The sequence below is a fragment of the Equus quagga genome, chromosome 6, assembly GCF_021613505.1.
Source record: "Equus quagga isolate Etosha38 chromosome 6, UCLA_HA_Equagga_1.0, whole genome shotgun sequence".
Lineage (NCBI taxonomy): Eukaryota > Metazoa > Chordata > Mammalia > Perissodactyla > Equidae > Equus > Equus quagga.
In genome coordinates, this window is record NC_060272.1 from 107,712,072 (window position 1) to 107,724,167 (window position 12,096).

Genomic DNA, 12,096 nt, shown 5'->3' on the forward strand with positions numbered 1-12,096 from the left:
ACCCTGTAACAAGGTAACTGCAGCCTGACCTCCTAATGTCACACCTCACTCTACTGCAGTGGGGCTCCCTCAGGTTATTTGTGTTCCCCTAATCTTCAAATTAACACACAGAACTCCAGGATAGATAAAGAAATCTGAAAAGTTATCCAACCCCAATCGCTTCAATGTCTTACAGCCCTCTCTAACAATCTAGGGGCTAATTCCCAGTTCTTATTTTCCCAACTCTCTATTGTCAACCGCTGCTTCTTGGGATTTTCCTCCCTTGGCTCTGAGATACTGTGATGCAGGAGGTCCTCATACTCTTAGGACCATTTCTTCTCTGCCTTGTTCTCTGGTCTCCTACTCCTCCTGTTCTCCAGATTTTGGGGCATTCATCAGAGTTCAGACCTTTTCTTTCTAGTCTCTCTTTTTTATATTCTCCCTCCTCAGAGTTCATTCATTCCCCAATGTCAACTAACATTTCCATATTGCAAATAATTTCTTTATCTTCATCTCTAGGCCAGAATATGTCCAAACTCTAGACATACATTTTTCTTGAATGCCTTGTATTACTTCATGACTTAAACTCAACTCATTGTCTTCCCTCTAAAATTCAGCTCTTGATTTTATATTTCCTTTTTCCCCCCTAATGACATCAATATTGTCTTGATAGTCTGGCCTCAAAACCACAGTCAACTTATTGCTTCTCTTTCTCTCCTATATGGCTGATCACTTGTCAATTCTTCTGTCAATTGTCTTATAATAAGTTTCTCCTTCCTCTTCCTTTCTTCCCTTTTCTGACCCTAACTCAAGGGCTTTACCAAACATCTGAATGAATACCATGACCTGCTAATCAAGTGGCTAGCCTTCAGTTTTACTCTCACTCTATGCCATGCTTGGAAAAAAAAAAACAGATTTAATTTTTTTTCAAACACTTCTTTGGTATTGTCACTCAGTTTTTTGGATCTTTTTAAAGATTTTACTTTTCCTTTTTCTCCCAAAGCCCCCCGGTACATAGTTGTGTACTTTTAGTTGTGGCTCCTTCTAGTTGTGGCATGTGGGATGCTGCCTCAGCATGGCTTGACAAGCAGTGCCATGTCCGCACCCAGGATTTGAACCAGCGAAACCCTGGGCCACTGCAGCGGAGTGCATGAACTTAACCACTCAGCCACAGGCCCAGCCCCTGTCACTCAGTTTTTGAGTGACTGTCACTGTCTCCTATTGGCAGGTCTACATGGCGTTAAGCCCTTGAGATTCTCATCTCAACCTCTATTTTCCAGCCAAGTTATGCTCTTCATTGTCCCCATCAACATGCCCTGTGTATTTGCCCCTCTGAGGCTCTGCTTCTGGGCTGTCCATAGTGCCCTCAAGAGTGGCTCCATCTCTCCAAATCCTACCAGCGCTCCAAGTCTCAGTTCAAGTCCCACCTGTCTGGGAAGTCTCCTTCCAGTCACCTTCCAAAGTTTTTGCATTTTTATGCAAAACCTTTTATACCACTTCTTACTATTTTCATGTGTATGAATTTTAACCTTCTGATTATGTTATAATGTCTTTAAGGGCAGGACTCTTTCTTAGATGAATCCTTCTTTTCATTCTCCACAGTCTAATTCAAAGACTTGGCAAAAAGTGTAGCACAGTGTTTATTGACTAAAAAGTTGAGATGCAATTTGAATATAAGTTGAATTTGAACTTAAGTTAAATTGACTAGAATAGAATCTTAAAGCGTACTATCTGTGCTGGAGATGGTTTAGAGAGCAAATAATTATACTGAAACATTACTAATCCACCTCTGAAAACAGAGCACTGTGGCTAAGATCCCCTAAAATCTCAAATGCCTGTAGGGACTGGTAGGTAATAAAAAATGTGTGAGTCCAGCTAAAGGTAATATAATAGGGAGAGGTAGGGCCTGAGGCAAACTGCATTACTTGCCCAAACACATTCAAATTCAAATTATTTTAAAACATTGCTAGTTACAATTCCTGCCTTAGATGCTTTGCTTCAAAAACTGTGATTAATTCAGGTATTTCAGCTCAGTTTGGTGTGTGTTTATCTAGGTCTTCATAGAAACCCAGGGTTAGGGGCCAGGGCAGTGGCGCAGCGGTTAAGTTCCCCTGTTCTGCTTTGGCAGCCTGGGGTTCGCCGGTTCAGATCCTGGGTGCAGACATGGCACCACATGGCAAGCTGTGCTGTGGCAGGTGTCCCACATATAAAGTAGAGGAAGATGGGCACGGATGTTAGCTCAGGCCAGTCTTCCTCAGGAAAAAGAGGAGTATTGGTGGCAGATGTTAGCTCAGGGCTAATCTTCCTCAAAAAAAAAAAAAAAAAATGAAGAAACCCAGTGTATGCTAGACACTTCGGGAGATGGAGGGGACAAATGAGATAAAACTGGCAATGTTCAGCAAGGAATAAAGTGTTATACAAACATGATCCTTTATGCTGGTTATTATTACATAAAGGAATTATTTGCTAGGATTCTTGAGATATTTCCATAAAGTGTCTATGCCTTGGTTATTCTATGATCAGAGAATTCTTGAAAGCGTTGATTATGTCTGTCTTATTTACCTCTGCATACTAGAGCTTGGCACATAGTAAATCTAGAGTAAATGTTTTGAATAAAAGAAAGAATTAATTAAAACGTCTGTACATTATGGCAGCACCATAAGTTTTATTTCAGCTATCAGTTCACAAATAGATTTCAGCAGACAGGTGAAATGGCAAGAAACTGGGCCTATGGCAACCAGAAAGTGAAACTTCTAGCACCTACAATGATTTTTGATGCCCCTGAAAATTTTACTTGGAAAAGTTTTCCTCATTTTCTGCTTATAAACTTCTCCTCAGAATTTATGGACATTTTCTTCATTTTTTTCTGGAAAGATACGACTTTCTGATACAATTGAATAAATTGATATTAGTACTTATGGAGAAATAAACAGAATAAGATCTAAACACCTACCAAGGAGAAAGTTGGACATAAACCATTAAACACAAGGTAGGCAAGAAGTACCCTGAGAGGTACAGCAGTTCTGCAAACATTTGCTTGGGAGGCTTAGGAGGAGGATTCATGAAGGAGGTGGCTCTGAGTGAGTCTTAAAGACAGGGTAAACTTTTACCAGGTGAGATCTTCATGGGTTAGTAAAAGGAGCGGTCGTATTAGGAATTCATGGGAATTTTAGACCAAAGATCATCAGCCAACATCATAAGTAATAATGACAATGAATGTGAAGAATGCTTTGCCATTTACAAAGTATTTTGTCACATACCTTGTCCAAGGACCCACAAGCCTTTCTGTTCACTGCCTGTGGTTTGGTCAAGAGCTTCAGATGTTAGATAACTTGATTTCCGGTTTCCACCCCTCTTACTATCACCATGTCAGAACGGTCATTGATAGCTCTTGGACCACAGGAGCATGATTTAGTCATTCAACAAATATTAACGAGGACCCACCATGTATCAGGAACTGTTTGGGGTGTCAGGGATATAGCAAGGAACAAAAACAGACGGAAATCTCTGCCCTCGTGGAGATTAATCTCTTGGGCAGAGTAGAGAAACAGAAGCAAGAGAAAAGAAGAAAAACTTCCATAGAAGTAGGAACCTTGCACTTGATGGCATCCATAAACTCTTAAGGATTTCTCCATGTCTGCCCCTCCCAGATGAGAACATGACTGGCCGAACTTCACGTTTCTGGCCACTGGATGTGCCAGAACATAGGCAACTCCCCACATTGTTTTGTATTACTAATAATAAAGTGCCTAAATTATCAAAAGTTTAGCCTTATATCTATGTACACATACATATATATACACACATTTATAAGTTGAAATTTATTATCTTCATGATGTCATTTTCAGTCACTTTCTAAAATGCCTTTTAGAAGGAAGGAGTAAAAGACTTGGCTTGAATAAGGCAAGTTTTATATATGTTAACTTTAGCTTCAACCCTAGTGATCAACTGTTAGCTGATATGCCAGTAACAGTGGTGGTAGTTACAAATGGAATCATGGTTTAATATCTTAAAAAATAAAAATGTTCATTGTTCATCAAAATTCTTGGGGTATTATACACTTGAATATTTTACCTATTGTTTTGAAACAAAATGGTTGAAATTGGTAGTTAAAGCCAATAGTTGCATAGATGGTACATGGAAGGGACCTTGGAAATCACCTAGTTCACCCCTTCTTTTGTGGAGAGGGGAAATGGAGTTTCTAGGGCATTAGGGACAGGGCAAGGATTGGAACTAGTGTCTCCCCTTGCCTAGCTCAGAGCTTTTCCCACCATGCAGTCAAGAGAAGCAGCTTCCATAGTGGCCTGGGGGAGCGCAAAGGCAGGGTGGCAATCTGAGAAGGACTTTTCACAAATCTGAAAAGAGTAGCTTTCTCTTCTTCTCACTCTCAAGCCTGAGCATCAGCTGACTGAGAGGGCCCTTCTTGACTCCCTGGAGCCACCAGCAAATGTTCTGAAATTATAAATCATATGCCATTCTGCTCTGTTTGAGATCATGACTTGACCTCAACCACTACATTTTCGTAGGCAGAATTTTTGAGAATTACCCAGAAATTCACTAAGAATTATCCAGAAATTATGAAATTTGGCTAACCTGATCATTTGATTAAAAACTACTTGTTCTACTCATATTCCAATGTATTCATTAGAGGCCAGCTTGTCTGACAAAATATAGCTACAACGAGCACCCTCTGCTAGATGGAAATTCTAGCAAAAACAAAAAAAATACGTAAAGAATACACAACTAAGATGAAAATGAACAGCCGTGAAGGCATAGACAGTAAGATATTTATAACCAAATGAAGATGAATTTCAAAAGGGGAGACTAAAGATGAGGCATGGTCGTTTTCACAGGTTCATTTCATCTTGTGGAGAAGAGTCATCACAATGCTCATTTGACCAAAGGGGTGCCTCACACATTAGATGATCTGTAAATGATGCGTTGAGTTAATTTTGGCAATGTACTCTGTAAGTTCTCTAAATAAACTCTTTAAGGCCTTGCCCACTTGGGCATGAAAGAGTTCATACTTCCCTAACATTAAAGGTTCCAAGAACCTACTGTTTCGGAAAACATGGTTCTCCTAAAGAACCCAGAGGGCAAGAGTCTTATCCAGATTGCCTAGTGTTTTGAGAGAGGTTGCTGAGAGGCTTGAGATACCTGGAAACATTCTTTTGGGAGACAACGTTGTAAATAATCTTATTGTCAAAAAGAGATCACCTTCTACTTCTTGTGGAAACTCTTGCTTCAGTGTGCATCCTTTGCTTAAACAATTCCAGGGGTGCTGACCTCCCCACCCGTTAGCAGCCCATTCCATGGTGAGTGGCTCTAATTGGTGGAAAGTTCTTTATTATTTGGGACCAGAATAAACAACCAAATTAAGGTTTCTGTTTCTCCAGTAGAGGAAGGAGCCAACTGAGAGCCAGTAGTCTCAGATTCCTGAGTATGATGCTAAATTGTCAAGCATGCAAACACTCATTCATTTGTCCGTTCAGCAAACATGTATAAGGACCTAATAAAGTAGAAAGAGCTCCTGTCCTAGTGGGGAAGACAGAAGTGTAACAAATTAACATTCCAGCAATGAGTTAAGTGCTAACACTAGAGGTGAGTAGCAGACACAACTGAGGCAGAAGGAACAGCTTAAGGCAGTTAGGAAAGGTTTAACCACTTGCGTAGAATGCAAAAGAATGTAAGGATACTTGAAATACTTATGATGCAATACAATTTTTTTAAGCTCATGAAGGAATTGAGATAGAAGATAACTAAGATTAGAAAAAATAAGATACCAGACATGAAAGATTAGAATCCTCAAAGCCCCTGTGACGTCCTAGGCGTAGAAAGCAGCATATTTCTCAGTGGCTGGGGCAGGAGGGGCCAGATCAGGGAAGGTTTTGTAGGCCATACCAAGGAGAACTTGACCTTGTAAATAAAGGAAGCTATTGGAGTCTTTTAAGCAGGACTGACATAGTCAGATTGGACCATTCAGTATTTAGGAGAATCTTCTGCCTGCTAGGTAATGGGATAATTCATTCAGCAAATATTAACCGACTGCCTACTTATTACCAGACACTGTTCTAGGGGCTGAGGTCATAGTAGTAAGAAAAACAAACAAAGATCCCCGTCCTTGTAGTGATTATAGTCTTATGGAAGATGGCAGGCAATAATATAATAAATAGTACATTATACGGTATGTTAGACAGTAACGAATGCTTTGGGAAAGAAAGACAGAGAAGGAGAATTGGGAATGCTGGAATGGCGGTGCTGTTGCAAATTTACACGAAGCCATCTCACCGGAAAGAGCAAAGAAGGTATCTGGTGCAGGTGCAGGGACAGCACACTGGCAGCAAGGTCCACCCTTGGGGGGATAGATCTGGGGAAGAAGCTGCACAGACTCGGAGGTGGCCATTTGGCCAGGGAATTCCAGTGTCCAAGGACCAAGATTGTTATTGGTAGTAGGGGGAAGTCCAGGGCTCCAGATGACACCTCTTGGCCCTGCAAACACCTCACACTGCAGGGGAGGGCATGGCCATAGTGGGTCCTCTAAAGCATGGGGCTCAAGACAGAGGCGCTGCTTGGAAGGACTTGGATTTTACTCTCAGTGAACTATTCAGCCACCAAAAGTTTTCAGCAGATGTTATTGACATATTTTTAAAGAATCATTCTGACTGCTGGGTTGAAAATCAACTGTAGGAAGGCAGGGTTAGAATCGCGTAGTCCAGTTATCTGGCTAGTGAAATAATCACCATGAGAGATGGTAATGGCTCAGGCTAATATAGAAGCAGTGAGAAGTGGTCAGATTCTGGATATATTTGAAAGAAGGGCCTATAAGATTAGTTAATGGGTCAGATACAGGTGAGAAAAGAAAGGAGTCAAGGATGATGCCAAGGTTTGCGTCCTCCACCTCAACAAGTAGAGGATGGAGCAGAGGGAAGCAAGACTAGAAGATAAAAATGGCAGTGAGGAGGCTCTGCTATGGTGTAAGGAGCAATGACAAAAGCCAAATTAAGGCAAAGGCAATGGGGTGGTGGAAAGAAGAGTCATCATCCAAGAAGAATCCAGGAAGTAGAATTAGCAGAACTGGGGATGGACTGGATTTGCAAGATGAGAGATGAGTAGGTTTAAGACGACAGCCAAGATGTGGGCTTGAAGTGGGTGTTATTATTATTAACACTATAGGAAAATAGTGCACAAGGAGTTTTCATAAACCATCCAAGTTCTTAGAGGCTAATAATTTATAGACTCAGGGTTTGGACTCAGATGTGTCCGACTTGAGAGCCTGAGCTCTTAACTATTGCATGGGGCATATTATCCCTAGAAGAAAGAAAGCTCCTGGTGGGAAAGTACCTTTATAACAGTGTCTATCTCTCAGCTGGCTCAAGGAGGCAGTGTGCAAGGAAAGTCCCCTTGGATGGGCAAGGAAGAAGGGGAATTTAAGCCAGTGGTGGGTGAACTAGGAGTCCTTTCTGTTGGCAGAACTACATATTACATGCTATCCTTTTGTGCTAGAAATAAGAATGCTGGGCAAGTGCTAGTCCTGCAGATGCAGCTTAAGATGATACCTTTTCTGGATACATTTGCATTTTTGATAAGGAAGAAGGTCTTGCAGTCTAGCTAAGGTGTACCTTGAGCATTTCCCTGTGGAAAGTACTTGATTCTGTTCCCAGTTGTTACCTGCTGAAACATCTCCCTCTCTAAAAATAAAAGCAAGAACCACTGTGGACGTCACAATCTGTTCTAGCTACTGCCTCATTTCTCTCTCCTTTTTACAGCACTCTTCTCTAAAGAGTTGCTATATTCTGTTGTCTCCACATCCTTACCTCCTATTGTCTCTTGAATCCACACAGGCTTTCATCCACACCAGATCCCCTGACACTGTGCTTATCAGGGTCATCCATGAACTCCATACTGTGAAATCCACCTCTCAGGAGCATTTGACTCAACTGATCACTCCCCTCTTGTAGCACTGCATTTTACACTCTAGATTTTATTATTATTTAGGTACAGTGAGGCCAACAGATCAGGAGATGACTGCCATTGAAAAAACAGTTTGTCAGGCTCACAGATCCAAAGAGATGGGGACACACCTCACCACAGGGGTCCACACAGGGAAACAGCAGGGTCAGACAGGAGGCAGAGGGAGAAGGGAGAAATGTGGACAAGAGACTTTATTGTGGTTTCTGCAGGAGAAATGGGTGAGGAAGTTAGGCACGCTTAGAATTGGCTAGCTTGAATACGTTCCCTGGGTTCTAAGACGTAGGGACTCCCCCTAGTTGTCTGGTACCGAGCCCTGGGGTGATTAAGGCAGATGAATAGTTGTCAGAAGTGTGAAAGCCCAATAAATGAGGTGGTGGGGGGTGTGGGTTCTGGATTGGTTGGTTTGCATTTGGAAGGCACACTCATGGATGAGTTGTTTACTATCTCTAGGAATTGCTTAATTCTGGGAAGTGCAGTCCCTCCAGGGTCAGCAAGTCCCCAGATGTCAAAGTATCAGAATATAGACAATAAAAGATATGGTTAATTTGCCTTTTTACTCTTCCTCTCCGTCTTCTTTGCTAGTGCCTTCTCTTCTCAAAGATCGATAAATATTGGAATGCCCCGCATCTCAGTCCTTCAACACTTTCTCTTCCCTATCTCTTTAGTTGATGTCATGCAGCCCCCTGGCTTTAAGTAACACTTGCACATTGATGATTCCCAAATTTATATCTCTATCCCAAACTCTGGACCACCTCTTATCCAACTAGCTACTAAACATCTTCACTTGGTTGTCTAATAGGCATCTCAAACCAGACATAATCCAAACACAGCTCTCGATTTCTGCTCCCTAATCTGCTTCTCTATCAGTCTTCTCCATTTTAATAAATAACACCTCCATTGCCCTAGTGACTCAAGCCCCAAACCTAGAAATTTTCCTGGATTTCTCTGTTTTTGTCAAACTACATATCCAATCTGTCAGCAATTCCCATCATGTCTTCTTTGAAAATACAGAAGATCTAAATAAATGGAAAGAGACGCTGTGTTCACGGATTGGCAGACAATGTTATTAAGAGAGGTATATTCCCCAATGGATCTACAGATTCAATGCAATCCTATCAAAACTCCAGCTACCTTGTTTTGTGGAAATGGACAAACTCATCCTAAAAGTCATATGGAAATGCAAGGGAGCCAGAATAGCCATATGCAAAACAACAATGACAACAACAACAACAACAACAACAACAACTTGAAAAAGGAAAACAAAATTAAAGGACTCACGGTTCCCAATTTTAAAACTTACCACAAAGCTACTGTAATCAATACTCTGTGGTACTGACACAGGATAGACATATAGTTCAATGGAATAGAATTGAGAGTCCAGAAATAAACCCATACATCTGGGGCCAATTGATTTTTGCTAAGGATGCCAAGACAATTCAATGAAGAAAGAATAGTCTTTTCAACAAATTATGCAGGGACAACTGATGTCTTTGTGCAAAAGAACAAATCTGAAGCCTTACCTCATACCATTTTCAAAAATTAACTCAAAATTGATCAAAGACCTAAATATAAGAACTAAAGCTATAAAATTCTCAGAATAAAACATAGATATAAATTTTTGTGACCTTGGATTAGGCAATGGTTTCCTAAAAGAGAAAATGGATAAATTGGACTTTGTCAAAATTAATTTTTGCTTTAAAATTAAAAGGACACTATCAAGAAACTGGAAAAAAAACCCCTGCAGAATCTGATAAAGTGTTTGCAAATCATATATTTGATAAGCAGTTTGGCAGTTTCTCAAAAACTTAGAGAGTTACCATTTAACAAAGAAATTCCATTCCTACAAATATACTGAAGAGAATTGAAAACATGTCTACCCAAAAACTTATAGATGAATGTTCACAGGAGCATTACTCATAATAGCCAACAAGTGGAAACAACCCAAATGTCCATCAACTGATGAATGGATAAACAAGATGTGGTATATTCATACAATGGAATATTATTCAGCCATAAAAAGGAATAGAGTACTGATGTGTGCTACAACATAGATGAATCTTGAAAATATTACGCTCAGTGAAAGAAGCTAGACACAAAAGGCCACATATTGTATTATTCCATTTATATGAAATATCCAGAATAAGCAAATTGATAGAGACACAAAGTAGATTAGTGGTTTCCAGCAGTTGGGGGAAGAAGAAAGGGGAATTGGGAGTTTCTGAGAATTAGTATGGGGTTCCTTTTTGGGGTGATGGAAATGATCCAAAATTAGATAGAGGTGTGGGTTGCACAATTCTGTGAATATGCTAAAAAACACTGAATTGTCTCATGGAATTATCTGTGTTTTAAATATATATGTATACCCACACATATATAATCCTCTATTGTATGTCAATTATACTTCAATAAAGCTGTTAGAAAAAATTCAGTAAATTTAAAAGACAAAAAAGGTGTACATATATGTGTGTGTGTGTGTGTGTGTGTGTATATATATATATATATATATAAAACTCTCAACAGACCACTTCTTTTTTGTTAGCCTTGAGCTAACATCTGCCGCCAATCCTCCTCTTTTTGCTGAGGAAGACTGGCCCTGAGCTAACATCCATGCCCATCTTCCTCTACTTTATATGTGGGATGCCTACCACAGCATGACTTGCCAAGCGGTGCCATGTCCGTAGCCGGGATCTGGACTGGTGAACCCCGGGCCGCCAAAGCGGAATGTGCGCACTTAATTGCTGTGCCACCGGGCTGGCCCTCAACAGACCCCTTCTCATCTCCACTAGCCCCACCACTCTAAACCAAATTGTCATCATCTCTGTGAAAACATTACTGACTGATCATCCTGCTTTTAATCTTACGCAGCCCAATGTCCGTCCCAAGAATAGTGTATCGTCTACACCAAAGCTGAGTCCTTTTTTAAAAATGTAAATGAGATCTTGTCCTTCTCCTGATGCATATCCTTCCCTGCTTTTCTATTATACTCTGAGCAGCTCTGCTTTTACCTGATGTAGATTTATGGCTCTGACCAATTTCCCTTAAACAAATGGTTCCATCGCTAATACAATTTTGAAAGGCTCTTCGAGGACAAAATAGCTGACAGTTATGTGTCCTGTCCCTTTTGTCTTCAACCATGAGAAGTCCTCCGGTGGGAGAAAGACTTTAAGCAAAGATGGAAGCATGGGAGGTGGAGCAGGACCAAGTTTTGGCACTCACTCAAAGGAGCCAGTTCACTGCTCTCCTGTCTAAACCTCTCAGTAACAGGGAGTTTAGATGATGGACAAACTCACTCACAGCACTCAAAAGAGCTTGACTACTTTACCTGCTCAGTCAACTATCAAGTGTTTATTGAGAATCTAATTCTGTTTTACTGAGCACTATCCTTGAGGTCTGACGCCCAGAGTTCCAGTCCAGCTGGAAAAGATGGTGTGCTTATTCACTTGACAAACAAGATTGGTTTTCAAGGGCCTGCTACTCAGAAAACTATGGAAGCTTCATGAGAGAGACAAAGAGGTACAGACAGCCACCCCTGTGGGTGACTTGAGAAGACTGGTTCATATTCAGAAAAGGCAATTAGCAAAAGAAGAAGAGCTCCTAATCTGAACTGATAGAGTGCCTCTCTTTCACTCTATCTCCCCTCTCCTCCAGGTAATCAATCTAAATCAATCTATAATTTCTGTTCCCAGCTCCACACTACTATGGCTCAGTGCTTCCCCAAAATATTTGTTTACAAGTCATTTCCCGTTTTCAGGAGAGAGGAAATTACCAAGTCATGAGACCCAGCAAAACTGCAGAAGGCCCTGAGACTTTCAATTGTCTGTTTCAGATCCGGTACAGAACATGTTCCTCCTCCCACTACTTGTGAGCCTGGGAATGCAGCTTTGTCAGACAGCAGGTAAGAAATGACAAAGGGAGGGGCCTGAGAAAAAGGAGCAGAGGATGACCCCTAGCTGAAGTCAATGATGAGAATGTGGTCCTCAGACCGACAGCTTTCTTTAAGAGAAAGTGTGATTACTGGCTATCACAAGCACAGCAGAAAGAATGGTGCCCAGGGTGGCTTGTGCATGCCCATGTCCCTGTCTTACAGAAAAAGGGACTGAGATTATTGGTCCATCTATCACCACTCTCCAGTGAGGGTAGTGACAA

At 41.0% G+C, this 12,096-nt stretch overlaps 1 protein-coding gene across 2 annotated transcripts in view; it reads left to right on the forward strand.

Annotated features, from left to right (window-relative positions):
* Window positions 1-12,096, forward strand: part of PDCD1LG2 (programmed cell death 1 ligand 2) — a 63,373-nt gene that overhangs the window by 2,140 nt on the left and 49,137 nt on the right. For both annotated transcript variants that reach the window (XM_046664619.1, XM_046664618.1), the window contains exon 2: window positions 11,777-11,845. In XM_046664619.1, the coding sequence (XP_046520575.1) occupies window positions 11,791-11,845 (55 nt within the window). In that variant the 5' untranslated portion in view covers window positions 11,777-11,790. The remainder of the gene's footprint in view (window positions 1-11,776; window positions 11,846-12,096) is intronic.